General features: G+C 44.6%; 1 protein-coding gene across 4 annotated transcripts; it reads right to left on the bottom strand.

Moving 5' to 3' along the window:
* Positions 1-2,030: 2,030 nt before the first annotated feature.
* TENT5D (terminal nucleotidyltransferase 5D) lies at positions 2,031-18,085 on the bottom strand. 4 transcript variants are annotated; one of them, XM_083423877.1, is made up of 5 exons: positions 17,724-18,080; positions 11,464-11,588; positions 9,253-9,389; positions 8,501-8,590; positions 2,031-3,324 (listed from the first exon to the last, which is right to left on the bottom strand). In XM_083423877.1, exon 5 carries the CDS (start codon positions 3,306-3,308, stop codon positions 2,130-2,132), a length of 1,179 nt encoding a protein of 392 aa, XP_083280003.1. In that variant the 5' UTR covers positions 3,309-3,324; positions 8,501-8,590; positions 9,253-9,389; positions 11,464-11,588; positions 17,724-18,080; the 3' UTR covers positions 2,031-2,129. The 4 variants fall into 4 exon arrangements, with proteins under 4 accessions (XP_083280003.1, XP_083280001.1, XP_083280000.1 ...); XM_083423875.1 differs by lacking the exon at positions 8,501-8,590 and adding an exon at positions 14,866-15,009 and having other exon boundaries at positions 17,724-18,048; XM_083423874.1 differs by lacking the exon at positions 8,501-8,590 and having other exon boundaries at positions 17,724-18,085.
* Positions 18,086-21,043: the final 2,958 nt, after the last annotated feature.

Genomic DNA, 21,043 nt, shown 5'->3' with positions numbered 1-21,043 from the left:
GAACTTAAAGATATAAAATGAAATTAGACAAATTGTACAAGAAGTAGAAGAATACATGGGCTGGTTTTTGAACACCAGTAGATTCCTTCATTGTTGCTTGTACTTTTCACAATGAAGGCTTCATCTAACACAATAATAGTATGTGCCAGTTTCCAAAGGTAAAAATGACACTTATAGGCATAGCTTGATCTTCAAAGTCCAACAAGGCACACCAAGTGAATGATTCTCCTGGCTACAGTATCTCTCACATTCATATTTTGAAAACAAAATTTGAACATGTTCAAAATTCAAAAAGTTTGAATGCTGTTTCTTTTATAATCATGGCCAAATGTTTTGCAAAATTTTGCTTCAGCTAGTAATGATGCATCTACACCAAACTGGTTTAATACTCTGCCCAGGAAACTATAGTTCTGTGTAGAATATTATCAGCATTATCAACCAACTGTCATCCCCAGGACCCAGGGCAGGGAGATGGGAAGGCAAGGAATGAGCATAAAAGATCTTTGAGGCAACTTTCCTGGCCATCCAGGTGTAGCCTTTGTACTTAACCTGTCTCCTCCTTGAAATGCTTCTACTTCCCTGTAGTAATTACTAAAGCTTAAAAGTTCAGCAAGTCAGCTGAGCACTAGGTATGTCCAGACTGTAAAAAAGACACTACATTTGGGGGAAGATAGGACTGAGGCCCATTTTTAAAGTTATGGGAGCATTGTGATGGCAGCTGTTCCACAGTTCCATGTCATGTTGCTTCGGTAACTGCAGAAAACACATACGTAGGATGACCAGGCTCACACAAGAAGCTTTGTGATCATCCATATCTCAAGGATCAGAGTGTCAATTACTGAAACAAGTGAGTAGCTTTTAAAAACTTGTGAAGTTCTCTATCAGAATTTGCCATACGGAGTTGTTTGGCTTTCCACAGTTTTCTACAGAATTTCTGAAATTGATTAGATACTTATCACATTAGGTAGCACAGCAACATGGCATCAAAATTGGATCCACTCACGAACCATTCACCATTCACTTCAGTGAGGCACTTGGATAAGATTTCCAGTTCAGTTGCACTGGTATTATATTCCCCCACTTCAGTGGGCTCGTGCTCTATACACTTTCACTATGAAATGAGGCATAGAGTCTTCACTCTCTTTGTTTCTTGCAGCTGAGGGACAAAAGCTCAATTTTGCACTCCAGAATGCATATACAGATACAACAGATGAATCTATTGAGAATGGAGGACAGAATCACTCATGCCATATTTAGTGATCTTCTAGCCAGAAGACACAGCTCTGTCATCCTGCGGTATTGCTATCTCTCCAGTCGTACTGGAGCCAAAAACTTAAACACCAAAGCCTTAAACACCAAGCCTGCACCTCCATGACAATGGAGCCTATTATAACTCAGGTCTGTTCAGCCTACATAAGACTTCAATTGGCTGTGCTCCCTGCAGAGGCAACAACTTCTGTAGCTCTGTTAAATGGAAAATGCTTTATGTCATCAGTGTTCCGCTGGAGTTGCCCAAGGTCTTGTTTTCATGCCTATCTCCTATCTCTGCTTGTTTAGACTGGACACTGCCACATTTCTCCAGAAGCGTAACACTGTCACAAAAGTGGATAATATATTCCAGTCTCCATCCCTATGCCTTGTGCGGGTTTTGCCTCTTAGTCTCTTAGTAGAAACACAGCACTGTAACAAAAGAACAAAAGGCAGGAGTGTAGACTTGATGCTGTAGCCAAACTCACAAACTTTTGCATTTCGGTCCAGGCACACAACATTAGTCTCAGTGCTTGTGCCATTTGTAAGACACTATTGCTTGGTTGGCAACGTTGGTGGTCTGGCCAAATTGCTGCAAAACAGAGAGAAACATGAGGGTGCACATAAACTGTTTTAGTAAACTTGCTGAGAATCTCACATGAACTCCAGCACACAGTTCATTCAATATGTAGGACAATATTTCAGTAGCAGGCCAATGTTTGGCAAGATGCACAGACTCACCCCAAAAAAAGATGTCCTGAAAATCAAAAGTGATAGGAAAATTTGCTTTAACATGGGCTTTATTTTGAAGAGCCCTCAGGGGAATGGGGGGATAGGGAAAGGTTGGTCAATGATGTAAGGCAATGAGGTTTTGTGGTTGGCTACACCATGCCACTCTGCATGGGAATGTGAAAGGAATAGGGCTGGTAGATAATGGGTGGCTGTCTAGGAGCAATATAGTAATTGCTGAAGTTCCTGTCGCTGATGTAGGGAGCAGGCTGATAGTAGCATGTTACATTGGCTGCATTGGGAATGATATTCTGCTCTCCAAGCACTTTGAGAGCCAAGATGGTAATCATGTTCAGTGTCTGCCTTCGCTCGTGTCCCATAAGGCAGACCGTGCTCTCGTCCACAACCCCACGCAGAGTCATCAGGTAGTCGTACTTGCTCTTCCCTTCCCCAATGAAGTGATTGCGCAAGTATGACTCAATCTTCCGCTGCTGCTCTGTTACATCAGGGAAATCAATGAAGAATCTAGAACACATGTAACGTTCCAGTGATTTAATTTCTGCCTCATTTACTGGCTTAAAATCCCGAACCAGAAGGTTGCTATATTTCAAAAGGCCTCCACCACGGATCTCTTCGGGTTTTTTTGTGGCAATCAGTTTGTACTTCAGGTGCTCCATGGCCTCATCGAAGTTTCCATACATGCTTTCAGCAATGATGGACAAATTAGAATCTTCTGACAGCTCACCATCTGCATTGCTATAGAAATCTAACACAGGATTGAGGATTATCTGAAAGGAATCAACACTGAACTCAAACTGCCGTCGGAGCGAGTTGACAAATTTAAGCTCAACATTCTTCCCAGTGTTGTTTGTCAAGGAGATAAGACTCCAGCGATCATAATCTGTAGACACTTTCACCATCTTCTGCACATAGGCATCCTTCATTGTCTTTGCTGTGATCTTTTCTTTGTTGACACCTTTTGGTAAGAAGTCTAAGATGCAATTAAGGACAGACTCCTTCACAACCTGAAATTGATGCTCATTTCGAAGCTCAGCAGAAAAAATGATATCCAGGTCCTTGTAGCTGGGACCATTTTGTTTTAAAAGGATGTGGCTTGCTGTGGAGCCATTCAGGCGTATGTCTTGGACAGCGATCTGATTTTTGATCAGCTGCTCCTTGACGGCACAAATGATGTATTTTGGCTTCACCTCCAACGTCGGGAAATTCCCTCTGCCATGAATGGGGATCACCTCACTTAGCACTTGATCCAGTATTTTAATCTGTTCCCAAGTGAGAAAACTGAATCTTGGATCTAAATCCTCAGTCATCATGAAATCAGCTGGTAAACTAAGAGGAAAACACAAAGGAAAAAGTCAGGGACATCTTAAAAAGCACTGACAGATCAAGCACTTCAATGACATGACAAATAGCACAGGGATTGATTGATTGCCCCACCTCGGGTTTGGAAGGAAGTCCTACCCACCCAATCTAATTGGCTAGAGAGGGGTTCCTCCATTCATGTATTCAGTAGTTACATTGGAAGAGGGGCGATAGAATCATGCCTTATGGCCATAAACCTTGACCCCAAAATTACTGCTCAATATGTGTGTGTTAAGGCTGTCCTTGTTATAAAGCTATCACTGAACGTTCAGTTCACAGAGGTACCAATAGTGGACAAAATCCTACTCTTCACTCATAAATACAATGGCTGTGTGGGGGAAAACATAACAAGAGCCCTCCTGGATCAGACCAATGGTTCACCTAGTACAGCAACCCATCCTCACAGTGGCCAATCAAACCTGTGGGAAGCTCAAAAGCAAGATCTTAATGCAGCAGCACTCTGCCCACTTGTGATTCCCAGCATGCGCAGGCATACCAACAGTGGAGATACATCATAACCATCATGGCTAGTATTAGGAGCTTGTATTATTATTTTTTGCTACAGTAGATAGGTAGGTAGATCTATCTACCTCAGCCATCAAAAAGTGTGTGTATCAAGGGGGGAAATCCAAAAGAATGTCAGGTTTCTAATGCTTCCAACACAACAATGGGAAGGCATTGTTTTCCTGGAGGTTTATTATGGGTTGTTGTAAAATTAAGTGCCCCAGTGTTGTGATTTTAAGTATGCACACTATGAATGTAATTAAGGGAAATTACAGTACTGTGCAATTAGAGGAAATTACAGTAATTAAGTACACAACCAAATATGGCAAATATGCAAGTAGATTTAAAAATAATAACAAATGTTCTGTAATGTCTATAGCATTGATTATTTACATTCAAGGAATCATCTTGATATTGTGGATCTGTAATCTTTGTGCTCTTGTCCAATAAATTGTCTGCACTATATTTTTATTTTATTTCATTTCTTAAAAAAAGATTGGCCCGGTTTCCCCTCAAAGAATAAGAAATAAATGTTGCTTAGAGCACTCTTACTCAAAGTGGAAAATAAATTTGCCTTTCTTTATATTTTGTGAACACCTGATTATTGATTGGGGAATGGGAAGCAGGGCAGAGAGGGAGATGACAATGAACAGTAATGACAATTTGGCTTTTTCTAGTATCTTGTACATACCAGTAGATACCTAAAATGGAGTTTTAGGTGAGTAGGAAGTTGCCTAATACTATGTGAGACTATTTGACCATCCAGTCCAGTAGTGTCAACTCTGAAGGGCAGCAACTCTCTAGTGCCTTAGGCAGAAGTAAGTATTTCTTGACACTACCTGCTGATCTGATTAACTGGAACTGTCTGGGACCCAACACAGGTCTCTCTGCATGCAAAGCATGTGATCGACCACTGAGTAAGGGCAGTGGTGTTTGATTTCTGTTGGGCCTGGCAGGGCATAAGAAAGGGAGACCAACAAGAGATGGACAAAAGCCAGAGCCAATGACAGGTGGAGCCCACTAATTCTAGTTTTGTTCTCATCCTCTTCCCTGCTTAGTTTTACAAAGGGCAACACTGAGCTGCAAAAGGATCAAGCTGACCCGAAGGGATTATCACCTCAGTTGTTGTAAGAAAGAAGGCAGGCAGGTGGGGGTAGGCAGAGGACATACTAAGACTGATATAGCAGTACCCTATTTGCCCCCAAAAGACCAGCGTCCAATGAGCGGTAGCCTTCTTCCCTCACTGCACATATTTATCAAGTAATTTAAAATTATTTTTATATTTATATATAAAAATTATATTTATTTTTGTGGTGTTTTTGGAATAGGAGTTTATGGTGAGGCATCTCAATACAATCTAAAGCCTTGCAGAACTGTGTCTGACTCAGATGTCTGTGTAGTGGAGCAGTGAAGCAATGCTCTGTATGGTAGGGGGAAAGAGACAAACTTGTACAAAGATACAATGATATTGGGTTATAACCAACTAAGTTCTGCTCAGGGTAGACCCACTGAACTCCTCATTTTCAATAGACCTGCTGAAATTAATGAACTGAAATTAGCCATTAACATTGATTTCAATGTGTCTATCCTGAGTAGGACTAGCATTGGACACAACCTTCAGTTATTTCATAGCACACCCAAGCTCAGATACCTTGCAGCTTGCATAGTAGCCTTGTTTCAGGGTGGTGTGAATCAGCAATTACTATTTGGAGGTGGAGTGAAGTGGATTCAAAGGTGCTTGCTACTACAGTGGTACCTCGGGTTAAGTACTTAATTCGTTCCAGAGGTCCGTACTTAACCTGAAACTGTTCTTAACCTGAAGCACTACTTTAGCTAATGGGGCCTCCTGCTGCTGCCGTGCTGCCGGAACACGATTTCTGTTCTCATCCTGAAGCAAAGTTCTTAACCTGAAGCAATATTTCTGGGCTAGCGGAGTCTGTAACCTGAAGCTTATGTAACCCAAAGTACCACTGTATAAGGAATGCAGAGCATCTCCAGGGGTGGAAGATCAGAAGAACTCAGAAGGCATCAACTGACTCTATTTGGCTGTCCTTTTCTCCCCTAGGACATATCCCTAATTGTATCAAATAGGTTTCCTTGCACATGAAAAATTATTTCTCCCTGCCCCACATTTTCATCTTTATATTATTTTTCTAAATTAAATAATTTAGGCACCTAGTTCAAGATTTTGTTTCTGAAATTAAGTTGTGCCTTAGAATGGCTCGTCTCTAGCAAGAAAACAGAGATGAGGAAGAGTGGAGATGACATATAGAGAGAGACACCTGGAAAAGGTGTTTTGCTGCCATGGAAACCCAATATAATGGGTGCATGGCATGAAGTGTTAGGCCTACAGAGATGCAATCTTCATGTTGCCTTGCAAGTTAGACAGTGCAGAAGCACCTGGCAAACTAGCTTGCTAGCTCTAGCAAACATTGGTTTTGTGCCAACAGAAATTAAGGGTATTCTCTCTCCCTGCCTACTGAAACCCACACTGACACTTTCTTTACCAACCAATATTTATAATTCTAAATGTTATGGGCGTAACCTAAATTTGGAGAGATGTAGAGATGCTCAGGTGAATTTGAAACATCTAGTCTAATCAGTGGTGACTAACGGCCATTGGGGCTGGTGGTAAGTCTCAAGGCAGGGGGGCTCAACAGTAGAAGGAGCCAGAGCCAATGACATAGCCTATTCTCCTCTCTACCGTGTTCTATAACAGCAGCACTGAGACTATAGGCTGATTACCAGTGGGCAAGAAGGCAGGCAGATGCAGTAGGCTGAGGGTGTTTTGGAGCTAGTGGGGTAATCCCTCATTCAGTCTATATGAACCAGCCTCCACTAGGTTCAATGCAAGAGACAAAAATTAGCTTGCACTCTGAAGTGGATTTGGGAAATAAAGTCCCTACGCTCAATAAGATTTACTGCTGAGTAAGCTGTGGGTTAAACCACAGAGCCTAGGACTTGCTGATCAGAAGGTCGGTGGTTTGAATCCCCGTGATGGGGTGAGCTCCCGTTGCTCGGTCCCTGCTCCTGCCAACCTAGCAGTTCGAAAGCACGTCAAAGTGCAAGTAGATAAATAGGTACCACTCTGGCAGTAAGGTAAACGGTGTTCTGTGCGCTGCTCTGGTTCGCCAGAAGCGGCTTAGTCATGCTGGCCACATGACCTGGAAGCTGTACGCCGGCTCTCTTGGCCAATAAAGTGAGATGAGTGCCGCAACCCCAGAGTCAGCCACGACTGGACCTAATGGTCAGGGGTCCCTTTACCTTTTAAGAACATTTAGGACCACATTGTCCCTAGCTTTCCTAGTCATTTAAGAATATTACAATTCTAGAATCCTCCAGCTAAAATATCCCCAATATGTCTGAACAATTAAAATTAAAAGAAATACAAATTTAGGAAAATCATCCACTTTGCCATTTGGAAGAGTCCTCTGGAATATGTTAAATGCCTCTTTCCTAGTCATTTAAGAATATTACAATTCCAGAATCCTCCAGCTAAAATATCACCAATATGTCTGAACAATTAAAAATAAAAGAAATACAAATTTAAGAAAATCATCCACTTTGCTATTTGGAAGAGTCCTCTGGAATATGTTAAATGCCTCTTGATGTAGTGACTGAAGATACCTGGAATGCACCATATGAATCATGATGTGCTCAAATACTCTTAGGCAATTGTGTCTATGATTGCAAGAAAGATTTGGGCTCATTATGATTCATATGAGTCATTCTAGGCAGCTTCAAGCATCGCATCAAGAGATGCTTCTGAAGAGTGGGCATTGTGAGCTGCCTTGAAGTAGCATACAAATGCTCCTAAATGATTAAACACATTTCAGGATTTGCCAGGGAATCTCCAGTCCTACCTCAACAGGCCAGCTTTGATGGTGGGCAGTGACTGGCAGGTGCGTTGCCCTTCCCGCCTGCCAAAGTACCTTGTGCAGCAGTTTTCAAGCACTTGGAAATGACAGTGCAAGGGCTTTGCCAATCCCATGCAAAGTACGGAGCAGTCCTGCTTTCTGCAGGGATACAGCTGCGCAATCAAGTTCTGCCTGGGGAACTCAGATGCACAGCTGATCTAGCACATTTCAACTCACCACCCATCAGCTGTTGAGAGGTGAATTCAAATCTACTTTCTGCATGATGCAGGGCCACATTTGCCCATGGACCAGAGTTTACTGCATCTAATTCATGCCAGGACACATGATCCTATAATGGACCTAACAAATTTAAGTATTGACAATGCCACAGGGGTACCATCCATCGGTTCTACCTGCATCACTCTTAATGTGGTGCCTCAAATGCTCCCTGGCAGTTTACCTTGTAGAAGTGGGGCATGTGAACACATTGCCATGCGCCAAACTTCACACACAAAGACCCTTGGCCCTCACCACATCACATGAGCCAGGGTGTAAGAAATGGAAGCAGGCTAGAGCCAATCTCTTTTAATCATGGGCTTTGAAGACATGCTCCATTAAGCTAATTTCAACATACGTACTGCGGTTGTTTGTTTACTCTCTTATCTCATGGTAGTACATGGACTGCTGCTGCAAGCTTTCCATGCCATTATCGTCCATGCCATTATCTTCCTATATCTCTTACAAGACTCATGGTAACCAAAAACCATATGCCCCTAACCTACCTGATGGGGGGCAGGAAGAAGAGAGAAAAAGAGTCAGCTGCTTGGAAGCCAATGGTCTTGGGGAAATACGCAATATTGATTTTCTACCATCTGAAACAAGCATTAGCCAGGTTGTTAGCCTGAACAGAAGGCCACTAGGTAGCTATCCAAGTCCTGGTTATAACTTCATCTATGGCAGGGGTGGAGAACCTTGGGCCCCAAGGGCCAAATGCAGCCTTCTAGGGCTCTCTGTCTGGTCCTCTCCACAGGCTACACCCTTCACGCGCCCTGCCCTCCTTGAGTGTTTGTTGCCTGGCTTGAATGTGTCCCTGAACCCTGATAATGCTCCTTGGTGACAGATAGAGAGAGTTGTGTGATAGTAAGTATAGAAGCTAACCTACCATATAAGGGGGAAAATATTACATTAATTGCTTTTCCCCACCCACCACTGGCATGTGGCCCTCAGAAGGTTGCCCAGAAGGGACTGTGGCCCTCTGGCTGAAATATATTCTGTACCCCTGAGCTGTGGCTAGAATCACACGGACATTTACCAGGAGCAAGGCCCTCTCTTGCAGTTCCTTGATTATGGAATGCTGCTCCCAAAATACATTCACCAGGTGCCACCATTAGCATTGTTTAGGTACCAGGTTAAAGCTGGTTTACATTGGCAAATATTTTGATGGTATTTAACTCTCCTGTCTTCTGGATTTTTATATACTATTCTAATTGCAACCAGGGCCATACCTGTGTGTTAGATAGAGCACATATTTTACCTGCAGGAGTTCCCAGGCCTCTCCAGGTTAGTAGATTTGGTAGTTGATGATGCAGCGAGTGATGGAGAAGACCTCTGTCCTTGGAGAACTTGCATCGCCACTGCTACTCGGGATAGACAGTACTTGGTGGGATGGATCTGGTATGAGATAACTTCTCCAGTCAGTGCATTTTTTTATTTAACTGTATTTTTGTAGCCTTTAAAAATGCATTTAAGTTGCCTTAAATATTACAGCGTCTTCCACACAAACTGGTTTTGAGCAATACTAATGGGGAACATTAATACTAAGCCTTGTTTAGTATATTAAGCAGCCTTATTTAAGAGCTGCATTAAACTCAGCAGTACTTACTTCTGGGTAAACTAGCACTTCCCACTCACTTCAGAAGAAATGTGAAGCAAATAGCACCAAGCCATCAAGTTACATGGTGATGGCCAGACCCAACCAAACTAAAACATCAATATCTACAAAACGTGACTGCTCATAAAAACATAGCTAAGCACTGGACAGAATCTGTCCATACTGTTTCTGAGGCCCCTCCCATCTGATTCTGAACCCTTTCTCACACAGTTGAAATCTGGAAATATTTATTCCTAATAGCCTCATATCTGTTGTTGTTTGGGAAGTATAAGGAACAACAACATAAAAAGCACACTTCAGTTTCAAAATCAGTGGTTCAAATCACTGGTGCTTTGATAGGCTCAGCCCACTATCTTGATTTAAAATGGCATCCAGTTCTATCCAAATATAAATTTACTCCTTGAGCTCAGGAACCACCATGAAAAATTTAGCTATAATATTTTAAGAGGTGTCCAAATGCAAACAACTTTCCAAAATACATAGTAGACATGGAGGGAGAGCAGAAATGCCCTTGCTATTCTGACTCCTGTCCTGACTTCCACATATTGTTTATTTCTGAATGGAGTCTACACATGTGCAGATTAAATAAGTGCAGCTGTTCACCCCATGATGGGGAACCTTATAGAGCATCAAATTGCACCTACCACTTCCTCAGGCTCTCTGCACAATGGAATGGTCAATGCGTAGAGATCAGGAGTAGAGACAAAAGGTGTGTCCTCACTCCTGCTCTATGTGTTTTTCTTTATGTTATTAGTCTGCATTCTGATGTTCCAGAGGGTAGGACCCAAACCAATGGATTCAAAATACAAGAAAGGCAATTCCAGGTAAATGGGAGGAAGAACTTTCTGGTGGTAAGAGCTGTTCAACAGTGGAACAGACCTCTTCAGAAGGTGATGGACTCTCCTTCCTTGGAGATTTTTAAGCAGAAGATGGACGGTCGTATGTCAGCTGTGATTCCTGCATTACAGTGGGGGTGGGGTGGGGTGGGGGTGTTGTACTAGGTGATCCTTTGAGTACCTTCCAACTCTTCAATTCTATGATTCTATGTTGAGTATTCCCATATTTCAATAATCAGAAAAGGGCTCTTGAGGACTAGGTAACTGCTCTTTTTAAATAAATAAAAATAGGCCAATTTTTTTAGCATTCAATGATCTCTACAACAGAGGCCATGTTCTCCCCAACCTACCTTCCTAGTACCCAATAATGACATTCATATAATACAAAGTCCTATTGTGCTTGAGTGCATTGTGTAGAAAAGGAATGGCTATTGTTTCTAAGCCCAGGGAGCACATTGCTAGGCACCCACCTCTCTGAGGGCCATATTCTAGCAGTGGGAGTAACCAGAGTATGCATACACACACTATACTTTCAGACCACATGCACCCACCACATATGCCCCCCTCTCACACACATGTACACATGCATATGCACACACCCATAAACACACACCATTTCCAGCTCTCCCCACTCCAAATCTGTGGTGGCCTTTAACTTTGCACAGATCATGCTCTGAAAAGTAAGAGGTAGTATTTCCAGCCTGACATACACTCCCCCTCCAGTTTTTCTAGCTGGGGGGGGGGGGGGGAATCAAATTTATCAAGCTCCTATTGAGACACCTGTTGGTTGATGAGCTTTGTTCAGATGTGTCCTCTGCCCCAAAAGACAGAAAGAAGGTGGGATTAGCTTGGGGTAGAAATAATATACCTGAACATTTCTTCCTGATGAAACCCAGAAAGCTTGCACACTATTATCTAACTTACAATTGGGCTTCCGTATATATTTTCCACCTCCTATTGCAAGAGCTTAACTTTCTTAGCAGAGTCTCCACTGAGAAATAAACAGATTCAAACTTACGATAGCTGGATTTTTGCCAAGTATGCACTGCCGAAGAGTCAATGTGATGAATCACTGGATCCTTTGGCAAAAATATGAAATGCACATCTTGTCACCGATGAAAGCGTGAACCTCCCAATGAAATGCTGTGGGATAAGAACAAACAGTAACATGGCTTTTTGAAACCTGAGTAGTCAACCTGCTGTACTAAGTTATGGACAAGTTTCTAACCTTGCATTCATGACATTGCCCTTCAAAGACATAGGTGAGATCAGTGATTTGTCAAACACAAGTGTTTGGGGGTAAACTACAGCCCCCAGGATTCTTTGGGGGACGCCATGTGCTTGAAATGTGTGTTAAATGTTATGGTGGGGAAATGACTTAAGCTTGGCCCCATCTGCACTATACATCTAAAGCCATATCATACCATCCTAACAGTCATGGCTTCCTCTGTTGTAACCTCCAGGCACACCTTCCAACATTCCTCTGATGAAGATCAGAGCACGTGCCTTTTGGTGCCATGCTCTCACATGAATCAGCTGACCTGCGTGAGTGAGCAGCAGCACTGCAAGTGCCAGCGTCAACTGCTAGCGGCGGCTCATCCTCCTCCCCGAGCTTGGTGGCGGCAACACTAGAGGAGCAAAATGGGACATTCCAGGATCAAATCAGAAGCTGGGATGGCTTCTGTAATTCTGGGGATGTCCTGGAACAATCGGAACACTTGAAGGGGATGTCTGTGTATGGTGATTATTAACAGCCACATTGTTACTGACGTGGTCTTGTGAATAAGTCCGAACTGTTGCTTGGCAGATGGGAGTTTCACATTTAAGCTTTGTAGTGATTTAGCATGGTCATTAAGAAAGCTGAGCCACACCTTCACGCAGAAGCAACTGGCAATGGCATTCAGCAAATCTTATTTATGCTACAGGTGGGAAAGGCTTGCAATGCATATTGAAGCAAAGCTCCTCACTGTGGCCCCATCCATCATTCTCTCCTCGTCTTTCAGCAGCATGGTAATAACGTCAGCAGTGACATTTCAATCCATTCTAGCCATAGGAAAAAGTAGCAGCATTGTGATTTTTCGGTTCTAGCAGTTATCCTCTTTCCTAATGCAACTGAAACAGACTTTGAAGCAACACCAGCAGACAGTGGTGCAGTTAGGTGACTTTGGACTGTAGACTTAATTGTATTGAGATGTATCCTTTAGGTGGCAATATGCTCTATTTCAGTTACTTGAAAATGTAGAAAGCTGGTCCTGCTGTGTTTAAGGGCTGCCCTGCTCATTCTGTTCTGAAGTCCTACCCTGATGGCAACATTGCTTGCACAACTAACTTTATGTGGCTGTAATAAGACCAGAAAACACAAAGCAGTGCAAACAGGTGTAAAACTTTCTTGTGTCAATCTATCCAGGGTCATTAACTGTCAGCAAGAAGAAGTTGATCATGTTGAGCGAAGGATGTGAAATCAATGGAATCAGGGCTTTTTGCAGAAGCAGCTGGCTTAAGATTCAGAAATCAAACTACAAAGCAGAATTCCTCTGCCAGGATTTGCACACCCTTAGGTAGAAGGTATCAAAAGACACCCCCAACACCTGTTAAATTTGTTTCACAAAGCAGAATCACCCCAATATATATGTTCCAGAAAACCAAGTGCCTGTACAAAGAGAAGGATCCTTGCATGAGTTTCTAACAAAGCCATAAATCCAGAATTTCCTGGAAATTGCCGAAATTTTGCCATCAGAAACAGTGTCTGGGTGAGAATCGCTTAAATCTGGACATATGTCAACCCATGTGTTGTAAGTGGGCTCCCCCCCTCCCGAATTTCCTTTAAAATAGCTCAACAACTTTATGGCAACTTTACTTAACCCTGTGATAGAAAATGTATATTGTGCCAATGTATGAAGTCTCCTTGTTTGGGGCAGTTCCATTCAAACTTGTTCTATGGGTGCTGACTTACTGCAGTAGAATAAACTAGGGAACTACTGGGTGCCTTATTTTATACTCCCTGGTCTTGTCTTTTATTTAACATCCCTACCTGGGAGACAAACTGCTTTGGTGGACTCCCTTAAAAGTTCTGCATTGCTTCAGGTATGAATCTGTGGTGGGTATCCCCTGGGGCAGGAACAAGGTAAATCTAGGGGCTGCAGATTTTTGGGCCACAGGGTGGGCTGGGGGCCTATGCACAGCCCTTCAAATTTTTAAAAATAGCTTTCATAGAGGCTAAGCTTTCTGCACAGACTGGCAGGGTGAAAGACAAAAGTGGTCAGTGGGATGAATGTCCGTCTTTGCTTTGTACAATAGACTAGTCTCCTCTGTCAGGGCAAGCAGAAGTCGTTATCAGAGTTTTAGGACGTTTTCTAGCCAGACGAAAACACTCAGTCAAGGTTAGGAGGTTGGGTGGGAGGGTGGATAGCAGATAGGACCTAGAAATATATCAAGGGTCATACAGAGAGGCCTGGGTCTGAATTTCTCTACCCTGGTCTAGTGTGGAGTCAGATGGAGGTGAAAATTAGTGGACTTCATTTTAATACCGTTGCTTCAGGTGGAAAAGCAATTGCAGTCTGCATTGGCTAGGATGTGGCAATTCACTCACTGTTTGTGTGTTCAGAAGTACTTTCTTGCTTTTGCATTATGACACAAGTTATAAAGCAGAGCCCCCTTCTGAAGCTTCAGAGCAAATTCTGCATCTGAGTTCAGTTTAAACTGTGTTTGCTTTCTAACTGGCTGGGAAACGCAACAAAAATAAATACTGCTGTTTAGAGTCAATGTTGCTGTTTTGAACCATAGCTCCTGCTATGGTAAAATAATAAACAGTTAAGAAACAGAAGTGCAGATGAATTCATCAAAGTGACTGCTCTTTTCAGCTTGCTGATTCATCGTAGGCTTTGGGGGCACAGAGACAAGATAAAGACAATTCAAGTCATATAAAAAGAAGGGAAAAATAAAGAACATGGAATAATTTTAGGGGCGGAAACTCTAGCTTGTTTGCCCCTCAGTGCCAAATGTTTATACAGCCTCAACCCACCTGTGGCTGTAAGGGGAAATTATTCCAACATCTCTCTCCAGCTTCTAACAGCTTCTCAGAGAACCAAATCATTTTGACCAATGATTCATTTATGAAAATTTATTGTCATCAAAGCACCATGGGGAGATTTGGCATGACAAACTTGAAAGGACTGAATGAAGCACATTGGGATGGCTAAAATAAGAAAAATGGGAGAGAGGGTGGCAGGAGAAAGTTGACCCTGTGGATAGGAAGTTATTGAAGAATTAGTGCTAGAAATCTGAGTTTACAGTGCAAGTTGAATAAGTGAAAGGCAAATGTACTGCCTTGACGTCTGCTCATAAAACCACTTATTTCACACCCCCACGCCCCCACAGACATCCACTACAGAGAAAATAAATGTAAGGGTGGGCCACCTACTTTAAAGGACAATAGTGGCAATGGATGCTATAGAAAGTGCTCTTGAACCTTGGATTCCCAGAGGTCTAAAATTCCTATCATCCCCAGCAAGCTTAATTGATGGTCAGGGGTGATGGGAGTTGAAGTCCAACAGCATCTGAAGACCTAAGGTTGAATAATTATGTCAACTCTAGAAGCAAATGCCCCTGTTTTTCAATGCTTACACACTTGCATGCACCCATGCACACACCCCCCACCGTGATATAAGAATTCAGTAGCCTTCCTAGTATCACGAAACACAAGTGAAATTCTAGGGCAGAAAAGGGGTTGGTCAGATCTCTCTAGCATCCAAAACTATTCAGAGCTTGGAAATACTTTTCTAAAGAGACCCAGGGATCTTAGCAGATTTTGGGGTTCTACAACCCTAACTTGGCCAAAAGCACCAGTGCTAAATGCACATGCCTTATATCTGCAAGGTACTAGTCTCAATTTCAGTGAAGTAGAGGGACTGGGAAAGACATCTTCCTGAGAGACATTGAAGAACTTCTGCCGAGTATATTGATTGATTGATTGCATTTACATCCTATCTTTTTGTCCAAGGAGCTAAAGGTGGCATACCTGGTTCTCCCCCTCCTCATTTCATCCACACAAGAACCCTGTGAGTTGGGTTAGGCTGAGAGGCAGTGACAGGCTCAACATCACCCAGTGAGCTTCGTGGCTGAATGGGAATTTGTACCTCCATTTCCCAGGGCTTTATCCAACAGTCTAACCACTACAGCATACTGACACTCTAATAGTAAATGACCATGGACTAGATGGACTAATGATCTGACTTTGCATATATAAAGGGGTTTTGCAGGTTCAATAAAATGAGTCTACAGTCCATTGATGAATCCAAATGTATCTTGAGAAGTCTCATAATCCAAAACTCAACAGGTTCCTAGTTAGTCCCAGGGATGAATAATGTCATAGCACTCACCATTTTATATACTTACAAATATGCAGATTTCTTTTATATACTTACAAATATGCAGATTTCTTTTAAACTAAAGGTAGTCGGTGGACTTTTAGAACGTATAGTGCTTTAGAAGCCATTTAGCAAAAGGGAACATATATTTGCCAAGGGACTATATATGAGGCTCAAGAAGTGTACAGCATCCAGAAAGACTGGAGAATATAATGGTTGTTAGTTTGGTAGGGTTGCCATATTTTGAAGATCAAAAAAGAGGATGCTATGACAGCTATTCAAAGCAAATAAATGCAATTTGTCTCAAATTGTACCCCTGAAAAAGAGGACATGTCCTGGAAAAAGAGGACACGTGACAACCCTAATTTGGGGTCTTATATAAAGCTCAGGGGCTCTACATGGACAAAAACCTTTTATGCAAAGCCATGTCCAGGGATTTTGTATAACTCTTTAAGAGAATGACATTTAACTACACAATATAGCTTTCCCAAAACCTTGTAGAAAACTTCAGAACATAATTCATGAAATCAATATGCAAAGGGCAGATCTTCTGTAGCATCGAGAGTTCCCACAGAAAATGTAAAACTCCTATAGTATCCAAAGCACGCGAGCAAGAGGGAGAAAGAGTGCTTATATATACCACTTAAAGATTATACAGCATGCCTAGTCTTTCAACATGTGCACACCTCTGTAGCTCAGATGGTCTTTTATAGCACTTATACATGACTCAAAGATTCTTTAGCCCACATGCACATCTTGCAAAGGATCTATAATAGTATTTAGGAAGTCCTGTAATCTGGAGACCTTCTATAGTTATGAACATTTTTACTCAAAAGCAGACTTTAAATGAAGGGGGGGGGGACCGACCTACATGACGCTGACACAAAAACCTTGCACATAGACTATGTAAAATAACGAAAGTTTACTACGCCCCCCTTCTCTCTTCCCCGTTCTATCCCCCCAACCTCTTTTCTCCCCGAACCTCATACTGTCTATAACATTAGTGTCTAACATTGAATGTAAACGATCCGCAGAAAGGGCTCTATCAACTGAAAGCAGAGACGCTGTATGTACTTTCGTTACCCAAGAAAAACTTCAATAAAAACATTTTTTTAAAAAGCGGACTTCATAGAACATCCAGTTAGCATATACCAGCCCCTATTCTTTAATCCAAAAAGTCAACCCCGGATAGTTTCTAAGGACGCTCTAGAAAGTCCGAAAGATACCGGGGATCTCAGACACTACACAGAACCCAGGGATTCTTTACACTTAGTAAAGAATTGCACAACCTACGGCTTCAACTCCTTCCCTCTTCCCTTTCCCATGTTATATGCTACGGATGGAATTCCCACGTTCAAAGACAGCATCCCTCAGTTTTCCATTTTCGGGGGATGAGGACAAAACAACAGAAGTTAGACACTTCCAACACACGCTTCCTTGCAACCAACGGAAAACCAATGGAACTCGGCTAGAAAGCAATGCGACTCACCGGAACTTGAGCATCTCCCAACAGTTTGATGGACTGCGGCCAAAGGTCTTATAGCAGTCGGTAAAAGTGATATATGCTCAGTCAAACAATTGCTGGGCTGCTAAACCTCAAGGAGGTTCATCCAAGCCCCAAAAACAACCGAATGCACGGACGCGCTGTCCTCCGTCTCTATAGAACTATATGCAGAACTACGTCCAAAAGACAGACCCTATGTGAGGGTATAGTTTCTAGGTTCCTTACGCTCTAGTGTTATTCTGAATGCCACGCACATTTATGCGGGTGACAACAACGAACGACCACAACGAACAACCTGGAGCGCCAGAGGCAACTCCAGAAATATATGCCTCTGAGCTACCTTAAAAGAAACCCCTTCGTGTAGACCTTTGCCTTGCCTCGGCTTCCTTGCCTCGGTCAAGCACTTACCGAGTTGGCCTCGTGGAAGCGGTAGATCCTGGTCCCCCTCTCCCCCTCAGCGTCCCTCAAGCCTGCAGGCGAGAGAATGGCAAGGCGCACCCCTCACAGCCCTTGTCCTCCCTCCGTTTCCCTTCGGGGATGGATCAGCTGGAGCTTGTGAGGGCGCCAGGGGGAGAGATAAGTCCACAAGGGCTCCGCCTCCCGCCAGTCCCCCTCGGAGCCAAGGGGGGGAGGGAAGCCCGAAATCAGGGAACGGGAGGGGAGGGAGGGGGGAAAGAAGAGCGGAGACTCGGCGCCGAGGCTGCTGTCCGCGGCCACGGCGGTGCTGAAATGCGCCCCGTGCCTCTCCCCTGGCTCAGCCGTTGTAGCGTAAAAGAGTGGTCATGGCAACTCCGCGTCACACAGTTTGAGGTGGGGCTGCCTAATGGGTCTTCTTCCTTGCTGTGTGCCCGTGGGAGGCGGCAGACAGAGTCCGTGGGCGTTAGGACACCCGACCCCCCACCGCAGGGAAGGGGGAAGCCCAGCGATCCGCCTGGTTAGTCAGCCTGTCAGTTTCTGCCTGGTTAATTTCACTCCCGTCTAAGGCTTCCCTTCTCACCAGAGACCCCACTTCTCTTCTTCTTCTTTTTTTAAAAAATTGCCGGCATTTTAAAAAAAGGGGGGGACCAATGGTTTTTCTTTCTTTCAAAGGATTCCCAGTTCTACGAGAAAGGGCTCAGCTTGAAGCAGGACATCCTGACGCACCTGCACCTGTTTTCAAGCCATAATTATTGTGGGTTACAATAAAGAGGAGAGAGAGATTCAGGTCATATGTGGTGTATGATTGTTTTCACCAATGGGCAACCACAGCTAGCCCGTCGAAACTGAGATTCTGAGAAACCTTGCCGAACCCTGGGCCACAGCCTCTGACTAGCCTTATTTTGCATCCTCCTCCAATATATTTGTGGGTGGCACTGTGGGTTAAACCACAGAGCCTAGGGCTTGCAGATCAAAAGGTGGAATCCCGGCGAAGGGGTGAACTCCCGTTGCTCCGTCCCTGCTCCTGCCAACCTAGTAGTTTGAAAGCACGTCAAAGTGCAAGTAGATGAATAGGTACCACTCCGGCAGGAAGGTAAATGACATTTCTATGCGCTGCTCTGGTTCACCAGAAGCGGCTTAGTCATGCTGGCCACATGACCAGGAAGCTATACGCTGGCTCCCTCGGCCAGTAAAGCGAGATGAGCTCCGCAACCACAGAGTTGTGCATGACTGGACCTAACGGTCAGGGCTCCCTTTACCTTTACCAGTATATTTGCCTATCTTGAATGTCTTCTTATCATCTCATAACGCCTTGGAGATGTAGTGTGTGCGTGTTTAGAAACAAGACTACTCAGCAAAGGTAAAATTTGCTTTAGTTGACCATCCTATTTTACCTCTGGTCCTGCCCACCACTGGCAAGTGCCCTACCCCCACCCCAAAAAAGCTATCCAGAAGAGAATGCAGTCCTCAGACTGAAAAAGGTTCCGCATCCATGATCTATTACAGTGGTACCTTGGGTTACATACGCTTCGGGTTACATACGCTCCAGGTTACACACTCCGCTAACCCAGAAATAATGCTTTAGGTTAAGAACTTTGCTTCAGGATAAGAACAGAAATCGGGCTCTGGCGGCGTGGCGGCAGCAGGGGGCCCCATTAGCTAAAGTCGTGCTTCAGGTTAAGAACAGTTTCAGGTTAAAAACGGACCTCCGGAACGAATTAAGTACTTAACCCGAGGTACCACTGTACTAGAAACTGAGGAGAGCTGGTACTTCAAGACTGCCTCATCGACGTGCTTTGTGTCTGAAGCCCATTACCGGCCATGGACTGGATCACTCCCACGGAGATTGTCCGTGGAAAGGACTGGCACTGTGCTGGTCCCGGGGGGTTACCGTGCGACATGGTCCGAGGCTGATGTGGGGTCTAAGGTAAGGAGCCGGGCATGGTCAGGATCTCTGGGAGAGCAAGTCAGGGTGCTGACAGGAACAGGTTTCCAACGATGTTGCTCCCGCAACCTGGGACTGGGCTGACTGGCCTTTATCTCCTCTGAGGCCTAGGGCGGTCCCGGCCCACAGGTGACTCGCCTCCCCTGGCCTTAAGATGAGCACTCCTCCTGAGAGAACTTAGTTCCCTCCACCTCTCTGCCCTGAGCCTCTGGAGCTCAGGAGAGGCTGGAGGGAGAGGCTGGATGGTTACTGGACCCAGAGGCAACCTCACCTTCCCCTGACAGGGCTGGGAGAGGAGCACCTGCAGGCAATGGGTCCTCGATCACCTCCGGAGCCAGAGCGGATTCAGCTGGTGTCTGCTCCTGAGGATCCAGCACAGGTGAGGACCCTTCAGATTCAAGCCCTTGCCCCGGCTCAGCCGGCCCTGGAGGCCGGGACTCCTGTGCAGGCTGGGATTCCTCCGGTTCAGCCTCTGAATCAGATTCCCAGGCCATCACAGGCACAGTGCAATAAAAGAATTCACATCTGCGCATGTCCTTGGCACCGGAAATTGCTTCTGCGCATGTCCAGATGCCAAAAATCACAGAAGCAATTTTCGGCATCTGGACATGCACAGACATGATTTCCAGTACAGTCATACCTTGGGTTACAGACACTTCAGGTTGCATTTTTTCAGGTTAAACGTAAAGGTAAAGGTACCCCTGCCCGTACGGGCCAGTCTTGACAGACTCTAGGGTTGTGCGCCCATCTCACTCAAAGAGGCCAAGGGCCAGCGCTGTCCGAAGACACTTCCGGGTCACGTGGCCAGCGTGACATCGCTGCTCTGGCGAGCCAGAGCCGCACACGGAAACGCCGTTTACCTTCCCGCTAGTAAGCGGTCCCTATTTATCTACTTGCACCCAGGGGTGCTTTCGAACTGCTAGGTTGGCAGGCACTGGGACCGAACAGCGGGAGCGCACCCCGCCGCGGGGATTCGAACCGCCGACCTTTCGATCGGCAAGCCCTAGGCACTGAGGCTTTAACCCACAGCACCACCCGTTTTTCAGGTTACGGACCGCCAAAACCTGGAAGTACTGGAATGGGTTACTTCTGGGTTTCGGTGGTCGCGCATGCGCAGAAGTGCTAAATTGCACTTTGCGCATGCACAGAAGCACTGAATCACAACCCGCGTGTGTACAGATGTGCCACTGTGGGTTGCGAATGCTGCGGTTGTGAATGTGCATCCCGCACAGATCACGTTCGCAACCCGAGCATCCACTGTATCTGCATGTGCGCAGATGCAATTTCCGGTGCTGCTCGGCGAGTCCCTGTGCTATGCCGGTTTAGCGCAGCATGCAGGGGACTCACTGAGCAGGCGGCTCTGTTC

Source organism: Podarcis tiliguerta (assembly GCF_965153285.1).
Source record: "Podarcis tiliguerta genome assembly, chromosome: Z".
Lineage (NCBI taxonomy): Eukaryota > Metazoa > Chordata > Lepidosauria > Squamata > Lacertidae > Podarcis > Podarcis tiliguerta.
Note: the sequence above shows the minus strand (reverse complement) of the source record. Positions and strands in the feature narration are given on the sequence as shown.

What these genes read in the sequence shown, in the direction of transcription:
- TENT5D (XM_083423874.1), bottom strand. Translation starts at nt 9,347, where the DNA reads ATGCAAGTTCTCCAAGGACAGAGGTCTTCTCCATCACTCGCTGCATCA. An exon ending in AGGCCTGGGAACTCCTGCAG is followed by an intron (nt 3,325 to 9,252) that starts GTAAAATATGTG and finishes TTTTCCTCTTAG; the next exon opens with TTTACCAGCTGATTTCATGA.